Source organism: Cervus elaphus, chromosome 12, assembly GCF_910594005.1.
Source record: "Cervus elaphus chromosome 12, mCerEla1.1, whole genome shotgun sequence".
Classification (NCBI taxonomy): Eukaryota; Metazoa; Chordata; class Mammalia; order Artiodactyla; family Cervidae; genus Cervus; species Cervus elaphus.
Genome location: NC_057826.1, coordinates 57,997,366 through 58,013,937, shown reverse-complemented (window position 1 = coordinate 58,013,937; position 16,572 = coordinate 57,997,366). Strand labels below are relative to the sequence as shown.

Here is a 16,572-nt window from a genome sequence, read left to right as displayed (position 1 = left end):
AGACTGTAGCCTATCAGGCTCCTCTGTCCATGGGATTTTCCAGGCAAGAATATTGGAGTGGGCTGCCGTTTCCTTCTCCCAAAGAGAATAAATGCCCTTGCAATTTATGCTTAAACTAAGCAATAAAGGGAAATAATCTTTCATTAGGCTTCCCTTGTAGCTTAGTCGGTAAAGAATCTGCCTGCAGTGCAGGAGACCTGGGTTCGATCCCTGGGTTGGGAAGATCCCCTGGAGAAGGAAATGGCAACCCACTCCAGTGTCCTTGCCTGGAAAATCTCATGGACAGAGGAGCCTGGTGGGCTGCAGTCCATGGGGTCGCAGAGTCGGGCACGACTGAGCGACTAACAGACAACTAACACAATCTTTCATTAATGTGTAGTACCTTATGAATTTGACTGCAGAATATATTCCTTGCTTACCTGATAAACACTATTCTCCTTAGTAGCATATATGTGTATCCTGCCTGAGATTTTATACTTTATGTAAGTTTTTTCTTAACTCTAAGACTTCACTGAAACTCCTGAATTTCTATAAACTGCTGTATCAATTTGGGACATGGGCGCATTTATTTTCAACTCTTTGTGACCGCATAGCCTGTACGATTTTCCAGGAAAGAATACTGGAGTGGGTTGCCATTTCCTCCTCCAGGGTATCTTCTGGACCCAAGGATTGAAACTGCGTCTCCTGCATTGGCAGGTGAATTCTTACCACGGAGCCATCTGGGAAGCCCATCTATTACAGATATATGTGGCTAAGACAGGAGAAATTATAATAAATTATGAATTTATCTCTAATTTATTATGCTTGGAGTTCAGTTTAGATGTGAAATAATATATGTGATCAATTCTCTTTTGGTAATAATAAACTTCTCTCTAGATTTTCATAAAAATAGGATTTTAGAAATTTGGTGGGAAATTCAACTCAATAAAACCTGTTACTTCTCTTTACATGCTTCTTAAAAATGTGCATTATCTCCCTTCAGATATCTTTGAGTGATGTGTCAGTATTGAAAGAGTAAATATTACATAGTAAAAAATTCTCACATATTTTTTTCAAGAGTCAGAACATTTCTTTTAATAGACATTATCTCAACTTCTTGACGTTATAAATACACTTACACACATACACACACAGGAATGCTCTTCTGTCACTTTCTCTGTAGGTGACAAAGTAACTGTTATGTAACTTTAACAATTAGGGAATCTAGATGAAGGGAGCATGCTGTTTTTGTAACTTTTTCCCTATATTTTTCAAAGTAAAAGGTTAAAAAAAATATTATCTAAAGAAACATTTTCAATTGTTTCACTGAAACATTGGCTTATCTTTTCCAATGAACTTCATTAAAGTTATTAATAATAGGTATTCCTGTTAAGCTTCAAATTAACATAGATTAAGTTCTCTTCAGAGGAAAATATTTATTCTTTCCATTACTAAATTTCCAGGGAATGACCAGAGTAAGAGAGTAAAAGAATGTTACTTGGATTTGAAAAAATAAATTCTGAACTGAGAGTTGATATGTTCCTAGTAACAGAAGGATAAACAGATTTTTTTCTTAGAATATAAGAAGTATATTATAAAGATGCTTACAAATCAGGAAATTAATTTGTGATTTCTGTTTCCTCTTATATAAGGGTTGGAATATATATTAAAGGGAAAAAAATCTAAAATTTATCTGAGAAAAATAAAGAAAATGAAAGTAGTTTATGATTAACTCCAGAGGGGCTTAAATTGGAAAAGAACAACAACAAAAAAATCATATTACCTATAACATGAACTTTAAAGTATTGCTAGAAATAATAATAGTCCAACAACAAAATAATACTATTTTACAAGTGTAAAATAATTTTAGGAAAACTATATATGATATCCTATAATTTCTCATTATGTAGTTGTCTTTCTGTCTTGCTCATCATAAATTCTGACTCTGGGAAGTAAAACTCAAATAATATTTAAACATTATGTCCATAAATAAATCTCCCTTGGTACATGACCAAGGCAAATATTTCAAATTAAAACTGGCCTAAAACTGCTGCAGAACAGTGTTTTTTATTCCCAAAGGAACAAGACAGCCTTAAGTTACACTAGTCGAGCCTTCTTTCCTATGGGTCTCCTCCCAAAGTAAGCTCAATATGAAATGAAATTTCTTTTGGATGAGTGCTTGAGCTCAAACAGTATCACAAAAAGACAATCACCAGAATGGGAGACAGTATTTGCAAACAACACATCCAAAAAGGTTTAATATTAATATTCAGAATATATAAAGAACTCCTATAAAACCACTACAAAAATATTTACAAATAACCCAAATAAAAAGTGGGCAAAGGACTTGAATAGACATTTCTCCAAAGAAGATATATAAATGGTCAAAAATCAAATAAAAGGATGCTCACTGTCACAAATAGGGAAATACAAGTCAAAACCATGAGATACCATCTCACATCCATTGGGAAGGCTATTATCAAAAAATAAAAATATAAAAAATAAGAAGTGCTGGCAAGGAAGTGGAGAAACTGTAACGAGTGTGTGCTATTGGTGGAAATGCAGAATAGTATAAAGTTACTATGGAATATCATACAGTGCTTCCTCAAAAAATTAAAAACAGAATTACCCTACGGTGCAGCAATTTCACTTCTGGCTATATATCCAAAGAATTGAAAATAGTCTTGATGACATATTTGTTCACGGCAGTATTATTTATAATAGCCAAAAAGTAGAAGCAATCCAAGTGTCCAACAACACTGGGTGTATATACTTAACACTACTGAACTATACGCTTAAAATGGTTAAGATGGTAAATTTCATGTTTGACCACAATTAAAAAATTGTAAAATATTATTAAAAGGAACAGTATCACAGCCAGAACAGATATAAAAGTAAAAAGTAGTTTCTTATCTGATCATGTGATAATTCTCTTTGCTTATGTCTAGAATTAGTCCTTATTTTGGTTCTTCAAAATATATGTCATAATCTACTGAATTATGAAATGAATGCATCCTTATAAAAAAAAAACCAGAACAGAATATAACAGAATATAGGGTGTGAATGTATTGCATGAAATGCTGAGTAGCATTTCAAAAACCTTTTTGCTTTGTGTGTGTGTGTGTGTGTGTGTGTGTGTGTGTGTGTGTTCGTATAGCATTATCATGATGTTAAATGTATTTCTTACTATGGATCATTCCCACTGTATAACATACAGACTGATTCCCACAGGACAATAATGCTATAAATGAATGGGTCACTTTCTGGAATACCTAGGCCCTTCTGATCCCACTAATTGAGTCATATACTTACCAGGAACCAGTAGTAAATGTTTCCAAATATGAATGACAGCTATGCTTATGTTGTAATTACGTAATTCAATAACTATATAAGCTAAAGAAATATGACTATAAAAATATTTATATGAAAACTCAAATCTAATAACTTTAAAGGCAAGTCTTTTTTAAAAGATATAGGGAAGACAATCATAGAAGATTTGTAAAAATTATAAAAATTTAGATTTCTGCAATCAGATTGCTTTACAAGGATCTTCAAGGTTATGTACCATTTAAAAGAAATAGAAAATAGAAATCATAGAGATACTTTTTGTGACTTAAGCAAGATTCATACTCAAAGAAAAGGTTTTACCCTATGTCAACAGATTAGCATATAAATATATACAAATGTTCATTCCTAGGGGTTTTGTGTTTATTAAAATGATTATGATTGATAATTAAAATGATTTATGATTCTTCAGTTCATTGTCAATTAACTGATCAACTACTAGTCCCAATCACAATGGCTAAAAATACTTGGAGTCTAGTAATTAGTTGGTAGTAAAAGTAGCTGTGGCATTAGGATGAATGAGGCCATTATAGTCAATGTCTGATTTCAGATTCAGACCTCAGAGATTTTAAAACCAATCATCTAGACAGGTGGAAAAAAGTAAGCTTCTATTATAGTTAAGTTGGGCTTTTTATTTATTTATTTATTGATTTTTAAATGTTGGCAAATACTAGAAGGCAACTATAAAACTAATGATGGGACTTCCAATTAGACATGAACATTCTCTAAAAACTTTTAGGAATCTAAATATACATCTGTGGCTGCTAATATATTATTCATGGGAAGCCTACAATCCTTTCTATGAGTTCTTTATGGATCCATCAGTCTCCATGGAGATACACAAAATCAAGGCGCTCATCTATCTGTGTACAAAAGCTAGCGAGCTCCAGTATCACACATTATGGGTAGTAAGACTCCATAAAAAAAGAATTCTTGAGGTAGGTAGATATTCATTGTTGTCACTGTTTAGTCGCTAAGTCCTGTCTGACTTTTGCAACCCTATGGACTGTAGCCCACCAGGATCCACTGTCCATGGAATTTCCTAGGCAAGAATACTGGGGTGGGTTGTCATCTCCTTCTCCAGGGGAATCTTCCTCATGAAGGGATCAAACCTGCATCTCCTGCCTTGGCAGGTGGGTTCTTTACCACTGAGCTACCAGGGAAGCCAAGATATTCATTAGAAATCATCTAAAGATTTCTTTGCCTACAGTTATTCTGGCTTTTACTTTAAATATTACTAATGAGTCAGGTGGAAAAGTTAGAACAGGCTGTCTAAACCAACAACTGGGTATAGATAGAGTGTCTACATATAGACAAAGATAGTATACTCTATATACACAGAGATATAATGTCTATATAGTAGGGTTTAAGGCTTTAAAGAATGAATAATAAAGGGAAACCACACATGATCTCATCAGTGAAACTAAACTCTTAGAAATATGGAATATATTCAGTTTTAGTTGATGCACAACAATAAGAAAAACTGCAAAGACAAGGCACAGAAGATATTTACAATGGCAAAGACTTGAACGATCCTATAAAAAGTTATTCAAAAGACCAATCAACATGTACAAGCACATTAATAATCCAGAAAATATAAAATAAAAACATTAGTTACCATTATAAATAGATCATATAATAGAAAATCTTAAATATGAAAAATGCATAAAGAGAGACATCATGCATTCTGGTAGGAGTTTAAACTGTGTAACTTTGGAAAACTTTCCACTTTGGAAAACTGCTTGACCTCATCTATTAAATTTGACCAAGCAATTCTAACCCTGAGTACATACTATAGAGAAACAAAACACATGCACATGTATACCAAGAGACAGAAAAAAGAATATCCATAGAAGTGTTATCAATAATACCAAAAAAACTGTTGTTCAGTCAGAGAACAGTAAATAAATCATGGTTTATTCAAACAATGGAAGAAAATTAAATTAGAAAAACATAAAATAACATCAATGAATCTTATGTTGTGTGTTAGTCGCTCAGTCATGTACAACTCTCTGTGACCCCATGAACTGCAGCCCATCAGACTCTGCTGTCCATGGGATCAACGAATCTTACAAATATCAATGTAACTTTGAGAGAAGATAAAAGACACAAAATACTATAATAATTTGATCTAATTGATAAAAAGCTCAGAAACAGGCTACATATATTTTTACTGACATATACATAGGTGGTTTAACTGTAAAGAAAAGCAAAAAAGTAACTGCCATTAAAGTCTGAGCAGTGACTTACCTCTGGTGTGCTTATACATTACATTTATTCATTATAAAGCATGTTTACACTTTTCTCTAAGTATACATCATAATAAAGTTTATACTACATATTAGACCCTTAGAAATTCAGTGTATTTTTATGCGTACTGATATTTAAAAACGAGTTCAAGTTTTATCACAATTCTAATTTTTAATTTATTACTTGGGTTCTACCTACTACATTGCATGGGCAAAAGCTATCAACTTTAAACGTGCTTTTCTTGACAAGTTATATACGGCAGAAGTTTAGAACAATGTTATACATAAAAGTTATTAATTACCTTTATAAAATATGAAGTTAAACCACTGTTGCTGTGTGTCTCCAAAAATTAATTTTTAAAAAGTCAACTTTTTAATGTTATTATTTTGAGAATTTATATTATCAAGTGATAGATAAAGATACATTTTCCCCTATCTACAACTTGGAAATTATATGAATATAAAAAATAAAGGCATTTCTCTATGGTCCATGGGAAGTAGTAAGACATTTAAGATACTTTCTTTTTATGAATAAAAACTATTAAAACTAACATCAGACAAAAAGTTTTTCAGTCTCATAAATCTAAGTATTTCTTTTTGTTCAGAAAACTTTTATCTTACCTTTAATAATTCAAAATAGTGCCAACAATGATATACTGGCACCAGCATAAGGCGTGGAAGGACGTAACGAACTGCCTCTTTAAAACCATCAGCAATGGACTGCAAAGTGAAAAGACAAAATAGTATATCTCTGATATAAAGGTTATGTAAACAGCAGTAGCTAACAGAAGCAGTTTTTTTTTTTATTTAATTTTTTTTTTTTTTTTCAGAAGCAGTTTTTAAGAATATAAGATACAGGGAACTCTCTGGCGGTCCAGTGGTCAGGACTCGCCACTTTAACTGCTGGAGCCTTGCTTTCAATCTCTGGTGGGAGAAGTAAGATCCCACAAGCTGCGAGGATCCCAGCAGCTGCACACAACTCAGCAGCAACAATAACAACTTACACTAAACAACAATAATAACAACGCAGACGAAACAGCAGCAACATAAGGGTATAGATATCTTTAATGGAACTAGTTTCTGGTCTAACCTCATTTGTGTTTTGAGCATGACTTAAAAAAAAAAACAAGATAGAGATGTATCAAAACTATATTGAAAGCATTCTATATTGAAATCGAAGTGCTATAAATCAAGTTTGTTCCTTCTTTATCAGATAATTAAATATATACATTTCATCTTTCATGGCTAATATAACGTTAACAATAGACTTCTCAGCTTTTTTTCCAAAAGTTTTGGGTTCCACATACCATAAAGGAATGCTGAAAAGCTATACATCTTCTCACGGTTTTTTATGTCACTTTTACTCAAAATGTTTTAAGTTTAAGTAGTTACAAAGAATTTGTTTGGGGGGATGTGGTACATTGCAGATGTGATTTAAACCTATTTCACCAAACAATGATCAAATAAATTTCAGATTTAGCTCATTTAACTTAAGAAAAATGCTGTCATATAACTTAATTCATACAGCCAATCTTCACTGTCAAAATAAACAGCCAGATCAGACTAAATTTCCATAACAGGCCTGACTTCACTCTTAAGTTGAAATATACATGTTAATATCACAGTCTTAAGTATAGGAAGCTTCTAACATAGCATGTTCAAGTATGAGAACTTTATAAGGCTCCCCTCTCCTTTATCATAATGTAATCAGTGAACTAAAATGGACGGGAATGGGTGAATTTAATTCAGATGACCATTATATCTACTACTATGGGCAAGAATCCCTTAGAAGAAATGGAGTAGCCATCACAGTCAACAAAAGAGTCCAAAAGGTAGTTCTTGGCTGCAACCTTAAAAACAACAGAATGATCTCAGTTTGTTTCCAAGGCAAACCATTCAACATCCCAGTAATTCAAGTCTATGCCCCAGCCACCAAAACTGAAGCTAAAGGTGATCAGAAGACCTAGAAGACCTGCTAGAACTAACACAAAAAACAGATGTCCTTTTCATCATAAGGGGTTGGAGTGTAAAAGTAAGAAGTCAAGAGATACCTGGAGTAACAGGCAAGTTTGGCCTTGGAGTACAAAATGAAGAAAGGCAGAAAGGCTAACAGATTTCTGCCAAGAGAACTCACTGGTCATAGCAAACACCCTTTTTCAACAACACAAGAGATCGCTTTACACATGGACATCACCAAATGGTCAATACTGAAATCAACTGATTACAGTGTAGCCAAAGATGGAAAAGCTGTATACAGTCAGCAAAAACAAGACCGGAAGCTGACTATGGCTCAGATCATCAGCTCCTCATAGCAAAAATTCAGGCTTAAACTAAAGAAAGCAAAGAAAACCACTAGCCCAGTCAAGTACGACTTAAATAAAATTCTCTATGAATTTACATGGGAGGTGATGAAGAGATTCATGGTATTAGATCTAGATATCAAGGGAACATTTCATGCAAAGATGGGCACAATAAAGGACAGAAATGGTATGCACATAACAGAAGCAGAAGATATTAAGGAGAGGTGGCAAGAATACACAGAAGAACTATACAAAAAAGATTTTCATGACCCAGATAACCACGATGGTGTGATCACTCACCTAAAGCCAGACATCCTGGAATGCAAAGTCAAGTAGGCCTTAGGAAGCATTGCTACGAACAAAGCTGGTGGAGGTGATGGAATTCCAGGTGAGCTATTTCAAATCCCTAAAAGGTGATGCTGTGAAAGTGCTGCACTCAATATGCCAGCAAATTTGGAAAACTCAGCAGTGGCCACAGGACTGGAAAAGGTCAGTTTTCCTTCCAATCCCAAAGAAAGGCAATGTCAAAGAATGTTCAAATTGTACCACACAACTGTACTCATCTCACACGCTAGCAAAGTAATGCTCAAAATTCCCCAAGCCAGGCTTCAACAGTATGTGAACTGTGAACTTCCAGATGTTCAAGCTGGATTTAGAAAAGGCAGAGGAACCAGAGATCAAATTCCCAACATCCGCTGGATCATCGAAAAAGCAAGAGAGCTCCAGAAAAACATATACTTTTGCTTTACTGACAATGCCAAAGCCTTTGACTGGATCACAACAAACTGTGGAAAATTCTGAAAGAGATGGGAATACCAGGCCACCGTACCTGCCTCCTGAGAAATCTGTATGCAGGTCAAGAAGCAACAGTTAGAACTGGACATGGAACAACAGACTGGTTCCAAATTGGGAAAGCAGTACATCAAGGCTGTATGTTGTCACACTGCTTATTTAACTTATATGCAGAGTACATCATGCGAAATACCAGGCTGGATGAAGCACAAGCTGGAATCAAGATTGCCGGGAGAAATATCAGTAACCTCAGATATGCAGATGATACCACCCTTATGGCAGAAAGTGAAGAAGAACTAAAGAGCCTCTTGATGAAAGTGAAAGAGAAGAGTGAAAAAGTTGGCTTAAAATTCAGCATTCAGAAAACTAAGATCATGGCATCTGATCCCATCACTTCATGGCAAACAGATGGGGAAACAATGGAAACAGTGACAGACTTTATTTTGGGGGGGCTCCAAAATCACTGCAGATGGTGACTGCAGCCATGAAATTAAAAGACACTTGCTCCTTGGAAGAAAAGCCATGACCAACCTAGACAGCATATTAGAAAGCAGAGACATTACTTTACCAACAAAGGTCCGTCTAGTCAAAGCTATGATTTTTCCAGTAGTCATGTATGAATGTGAGAGTTGGACTATAAAGAAAGTTGAGCGTTAAAGAATAGATGCTTTTGAACTGTGGTGTTGGAGAAGACTCTTGAGAGCCCCTTGGACTGCAAGGAGATCCAACCTGTCAATCCTAAAGGAAATCAGTCCTGAATATTCATTGGAAGGACTGATGCTGAAGCTGAAACTCCAATGCTTTGGCCACCTGATGCAAAGAACTGACTCATTTGAAATAACCTGATGCTGGGAACGATTGAAGGCAGGAGGAGAAGGGCACAACAGAGGATGAGATGGTTGGGGGGCATCACCAACGTGATGGACATGAGTTTGAGTAGGCTCTTGGAGTTGGTGATGGACAGGGAGGCCTGGCGTGCTGCAGTTCATGATGTCACAAAGAGTTGGACACAACTGAGTGACTGAACTGAACTGATTAGATCTAGTAAACAGAATGCCTGAACAACTATGGACAGAGGTCCTTAATATTCCACAGGAGGCAGCAAACAAAACCAAAGAAAAATAAATGCAAGAACACAAAGTGGTTTTCTGAGGAGGCTTTACAAATAGCTGAAGAAAGAAGTGCAAAGCAAGGGAAAAAGGGAAAGGTACACTCAACTAAATGCAGAGTCCCAGAGAACAGCAAGGAGAGAAAAGAAGGCCATCTTCAATGAACAATGCGATGATGAAATAGAGGAAAACAACAGAAAGGGTAAGACAAGAGATCTCTTCAAGAAAGTTGGAAATATTAAACAACATTTTATCCAAAGATGGGCACAGTAGAGGACAGAAATGATAAAGATCTAATAGAAACAGAAGAGATTAAGAAGAGATGGAAAGAATACACAGAAGAACCATACAAAAAAGATCTTTATCACCCAGATAACCATGATGCTGTAGTCTCTCACTTAGAGCCAAACATTCTGGAGTGTGAAGTCAAATGGGCCTTAAGAAGCACTGCTGCCAATAAAGCCAGTGGCGGTGATGGAATTCCAGCAGAGCTATTTAAAATCCTAGAAGATGATACTATTAAAGTGCTGTATTCAATATGTCAGCAAATTTCGAAAACTCAGAAGTGGCCACAGGACTGGAAAAGGTCAATACTTAACCCAATTCCAAAGAAGGGCAGTACTAAAGAATGCTCAAACCACCAGACAATTGCACTCATCTCCCATGCTAGTAAGGTTATGCTCAAAACCCTCCAAGCTAGGCTTCAGCAGTACATGAACCAAGAACTTTCAGAAGTTCAAGGTGGGTTTAGGAAAGGCATAGGAACTAGAGTACAAATTTCCAACATTTGCTGAATCATAGAGAAAGCAAGGGAATTCCAGAAAAACATCCACCTCTGTTTCATTAACTATGATAAAGCCTTTGACTGCATGGATCATAACAAACTGTGAAACACTCTTAAAGAGATGGGAATACCAGACCATCTTATCTGTTTCCTGAGAAACCTGTATGTGGGTCAAGAAGCAATAGTTAGATCCCGGTAGAGAACTGACTGGTTCAGGGCTGAGGAAGGAGTATGGCAAGGCTGTTTATTTCACCCTGTTATTTAACTTATATGCAGAGTGTGTCATGTGAAATGCTGGGCTGAATGAGCTACAAGCTCTGGAATCAAGATTGCTGGGAGAAATATCAACAACCTCAGATATGGCAGGTGACACTACTCTAATGGCAGAAAGTGAAGAGGAACTAAAGAGCCTCCTGATGAGGGTGAAAGAAGAGCGTGAAAAAGCTGGCTTAAAACTCAAAAACCTAAGATGATGGCATGTGGTCCCATCACCTTATGGTAAATAGAAGGGAAAGAGGCAGTAGCAGTGACAGATTTCCTCTTCTTGCACTCTAAAATCACTGCAGATGGTGACTGCAGCCATGATATTAGAAGACGACTGCTTCTTGGCAGGAAAGCTATGACAAACCTAGACAGAGTGCTAGACAACAAAGACAACTTTGCCGATAAAGATCTGTATAGTCAAGGCTACAGTCTTTCTGGTACAGATGTACAGATGGGAGAGCTGGACAATAAAGAAGGCTGAGGTCCGAAGAACTGATGCTTTCAAGCCGTGGTGCTGGAGAAGACTCCTGAGAGTCCCATGGAAAGTAAGGAGATCAAACCAGTCAATGTTAAAGGAAATCAACCCTGAATACTCCTTGGAGGGACTGATGCTGAAGCTGGCCACCGGATACAAACAGCTGACTCACTGGGAAAGACCCTGATGCTAGGAAACGTTGAAGGCAGAAGGAGAAGAGGGCAACAGAGGATGAGATGGTTGGATGGTATCACCAATTCGTTGGAGATGAACTTGAGAAAACTCTGGGAGATGGTGAGGGACAGGGAAGTCTGGTAGACTGCAGTGCATGGGGTTACAAAGAATAGGACACAACTTGGTGACTGAACAACAACAACAATTAACTCTTCTTCAGGAATAATCTTTTTTTTTTTTTCATGATTGGTACCCTGGAGATTTTTATACCTTGGATTAATGCATGATGGGAAACTCCATAGGATAATAAGTAATGTGTACAAAAAATTGGAAGAGAATGCAAAAACACAAAGTTAGATTAGAAACTAATTCTCTTCAAGATACCTGTACTGCTAAGTTGTTGTTGTTTGGTCTAAGTTGTTTTTGCTAAGCTGTGTCCAACTCTTTTGCAATTCCATGGACTGCAGCCAGCCAGGCTCCTCTGTTCATGGGATCTCCCAGGCAAAAACACTGGGGTAGGTTGCCATTTCCTTCCCCCAGAGGATCTTCCAGACCCGGGGACCAAACTTGCATCTCCTGCATTGCAGGTGGATTCTCTACTGCTGAGTCACTAGGGAAGCTCCCTGCACCTGGTATCACCTGGAAAATCAGCAGCAGCAGCAGGAAGATCCCGGTTTTGAAAACTAATAGTCTGCAGAATAAATTATTTTCTAAAATTTATGAGGCATTTAAAAGTCACTCATGTTGATTTTAAATGTCATATATTTATTTAAAGTGGTGTATCTCCTCATCAGGTAAATACAGACAGAAGCAATACACAATGTGAAGAAAGAGTTCGATACTGTTTTTAAAATATATCCTTATAGGTAAACACACCCATAATTCTCACCTAGTGTTAACTGAAGTAAACTATAATTTGTTCAACAGACTTTGACCAGAATATGCAGAGATTAATTTCTTTTATCATTTAATTAAGACAGTGATATAGATTATGCTGGATATAGGTTTATGTATTTTATATACAATGCTTTAACTGAAAGCAAGATGAAACTTTAAATTTAGTCTATAAAATTGTCATTTATATTGTTAATTAGCACTGAAATGGCTATTAAAGTGTATTCTAAAATATTAATGCAATGTATGTTTATAGTGTAAGGAGGCCTCTACAGACAGTATACACTAATGTTTGCATGTTTAATATGTGCCAAATGTGCTTAGTGTATTCCTGTTTAATTTTCATAACCATAGAGATGTTCATTATCATTATCATTTTACAAATAAGTAAACTGATTCTCAGAGATTAAGTGATTTGTTCAAGGTAAGATAATTGACTCAAAGCCAGAAGCTCTAACTCCAAAGCTCATATTCTTAAAGTGTGCCTACATCTTCTATTTATTGTGTTTTCTAATAAAGCATTACTTTTTCATCATAAAAATGAAAAATTTGTTTTACATTAATAGAGTAAAAGTGAGTCTGGCCTGAAAAAGGGTGTTATCTAACTCTGAGTTTCACTGAATATCTGGAATAATAGCTTAAATAATTGGGTCAGAAACATTAAAATCTCATAGTAAGAATTACTGGGTGCTTCCCAGATGACACTAGTGGTAAAGAACCTGTCTGTCAATGCAGGAGACATAAGAGACGTGGGTTCGATCCCTGGGTCAGGAAGATCCCCTGGAGGAGGGCATGGCAACCCACTCCAGTATTCCTGCCTGGAGAATATACCATGAACGGAGTCTGGTGGGCTATATATAGTTCTGGGGTCGCAAAGAGTCAGACATGACAGAAGTGACCTAGCAGCAGCAGCAGTAGCAAGAATAACTAATAAAATAAGGATGAAACAATTGTACTTTTAATGAGTATGCAAAGATATTATAAGCATACTGTTCCATTTAACTAATGCTTAATTTATAGTTTATATGAATATCTAAGATTTAACTTAAAAATTATTTCTTCAGTTAAGTAAATTTTGAGAATTAAGTGTAACTTTTATTCCAAATTGACAAGTTTTTGAGGAATAGATGATAATAATGGGAATTCACAGTAAAGGAGACAGGGAGAAGATAATACGTTCAGTTTTATTTATTTATATTTGAAGTCCTTGTGGGATATTCAAGTGAATTAGTTCAAAAGGTTGCTGGTTATATGAAGGTGTATACACACACACACACACACACACACACATCCAGTGTTCAAAAGAAAGTTATGGATTAAAAATACAAATAAGGAAGTCACCAGCATACAGATGAAAGCAAAGGGTATGGATTAAGTCTCCTAAGGACAGCACAAAGGAACAGAACAGCAGGAGCTGATGTAAGTTGGGTAACACCTGCAACTAAGGAAACTGGAGAAACCAGAGAAGATGAGAATTACGTAAAGGAGGATCACAGAATTCAAAAAGAGCAAGAGGGATATTCATAAATACTTCAGACATAAACAGGAAATCAAAATAACCACAAGATTTGGCAGTTAAGTTCATTGTCCAGGGCAGGTTTTAGTGTTATATCCTGGTTAGAGCACAGATGGTAGCAGTCTGATAGAGAATGATAAAAAGTAATGTAAAATAATTGGCAACAAATGGAAAAAAACAAAAGGGGTAAGAGTGACAAAGATTTGTTCATTTATTCACTTGTTTTAGGACAACAAACATTTGACCATATTCACATGCTAAGGGAGAAGAGCCTGTCTAAATGCAGGAAGCTTCTATAGCAGTAAATAGTCAAGGATCATCGATGCCAATCTAACCTTCATTAAATGTTGAGAAAGTAAAATGTAATTTTGTCTCTCTCCACTTACTCTCATTGTACCTAACTGCATTACAGAACCAATTAACTTGCATAATCTCCATTAATATACCTATCTCCTTTAAATGACAGCCCTAAAAGGAAAATACTCTATGAGTATACATGAGGATATTCTCCACTCTTTATTATTTCAGTTCTATCTCTGGTAGGGAAACAGATCCTGAAATAGCTCTCCATCATCATCTCTACATCTCAGATCTAGAGTGTACCAGATTTTTCTAGTCACACAGTATTTGTGATGGTATTCTATAAAAGATTTCCACATTAAGGACAAATCGAAAGAACTAAAGACAGAAAACAAAAGACAACTTACAATAGGTTTACAATTAACAGATTTTGAAGGACTGGTAAAATATTCCTTTAGTTTCTTTATTAAAAAAAACCAGCATTCAATTTAAGTTTACCTGAAAGTGTAGAGCCACTGCAGGTCTGGCCATCAACTTACTGAAATGTTCATTAAACTTTGGTGAAAGAATGTCCTGGGATAATGTTTCATAAGGATCAAATGCTTGCTCCTATTTTTTTAAAAAAAACAAAAATAGGTTAGGTTTAAAAGAAAATCTTTTCTACTGTCATGGCACAGATTATTTAATGGCAAACTTTTAGTTCAGCCCTCCATTAGGTTTCAGAACATTTTTTTATTCTGGGGACAAATAATAACTATGACTGTAACTTGGAAATTTTTTTAAAATGTTAAGTAATGACTTTAAGCAATAGATGACAAGAAGCTACTAGTCTTAAAATAGGTCACTGACTTGTGATCACAAGTATCAAACTATTAAATGCATATGCACATTTATCCCAGATAAACAAAAACTATTATTAGTAAGATAAGGCTGGGATTTGAAATTTCAGTTAGGTTTGCTGCTGCTGCTAAGTCGCTTCAGTCGTGTCCGACTCTGTGCGACTCCATAGATGGCAGCCCACCAGGCTCCCCCGTCCCTGGGATTCTCCAGGCAAGAACACTGGAGTGGGGTGCCATGTCCTTCTCCAATGCATGAAAGTGAAAAGTGAAAGTGAAGTCGCTCAGTCGTGTCCGACTCCTAGTGACCCCATGGACTGCAGCCTACCAGGCTCCTCCATCCATGGGATTTTCCAGGCAAGAGTTCTGGAGTGGGTTGCCATTGCCTTCTCCGTCAGTTAGGTTTACCTGGGCTAAAAGTCTAGATGGTTGAATGGCATCACCGACTCTATGGACATGAGTTTGAGCAAGCTCCAGGAGTTGGTGAAGGACAGGGAAGCCTGCCTAGCATGCTGCAGTCCGTGGGGTCGCAAAGGGTCAGACACAACTCTGAACTGAATTGAGACTAAAAGCAGTTTACACTGAGGATATTTTCAAAGGAAGCAAGAAGTGATACTTCCGCTGTTTTATACCAAACTTTTTCAAAATTAGAAAAAGAAACCAAAGACTAACATACAGTAAAATAACAAAACAGAAACTGCCCATATTTTGTCCATGTTTATATTTTTTAAAATTTCTATTATTTTATAATAATCAATATCTGCGAAGTTTAGTTAGAACTAAGACTTGTTTCATTTTCATATGTTCAAAATACAGTATGTTTTCCAGAAATTAACAAGTGTTGTCAAGGATGCTGAGACACTGGAACCTTTGTCCACTGACACTTGGAATGCAAAATGGTATAGCCCCTGTGGAAAAGTTTTGACAGTTCCTCAAAAAGCTAAACAAAGAACTACGATATGACCCAGCAATTCTACTCCTAGGTATATACCCAAAAGAACCAAAAAAAAAGTGACTCAGATACTCATATGCCAATGTTTAATGAGCATCATTCACAATAGCCAAAAGGTGGAAAAAGCACAAGGGTCTATCAACAAATAAATAGATAGACAAAATGTGGTATATACACACAGTGGAACATTATTCAGTCACAGAGAAGGAATTCTGATAACATGCTATTACATGGATGAACCTTGAAAACATTATGCTAAGTGAAAAGGAGAATATTGTAATAATTCTACCTTTATCAAATATCTAGAATCAGCAAGTTCATAGAGACAGAAATAGTTTAGGGGTTACCAGCATTTGTGTGGGACAGAATAAGGAATTATTACTTAATGAGTACAGAGTTTCTATTCAGGGTGATTAAAAGGTTTCAGAAATGGATAGTTATAATGATAGTATATTACTATGAGTTTCATTTATCCCTTAAACTGTACACTTAAAATTGCTAAAATGGCAAATTATGTTTTACCATAAAATAAAATAAAAATTAGAAAATACATTTTTGAATACATGTTTCCGATTCATGATATCTTTAAGAGTATAAGCAACC

At 35.8% G+C, this 16,572-nt stretch overlaps 1 protein-coding gene across 2 annotated transcripts in view; it reads right to left on the bottom strand.

Annotated features, from left to right (window-relative positions):
• The window catches only part of SOS2 (SOS Ras/Rho guanine nucleotide exchange factor 2), a 96,712-nt gene that overhangs the window by 41,537 nt on the left and 38,603 nt on the right, over positions 1–16,572 (bottom strand). For both annotated transcript variants that reach the window (XM_043919059.1, XM_043919060.1), the window contains 2 exons: positions 14,680–14,790; positions 6,195–6,293 (listed from right to left, as the gene is read on the bottom strand). In XM_043919059.1, coding sequence (XP_043774994.1) covers positions 6,195–6,293; positions 14,680–14,790 — 210 coding nt within the window. The remainder of the gene's footprint in view (positions 1–6,194; positions 6,294–14,679; positions 14,791–16,572) is intronic.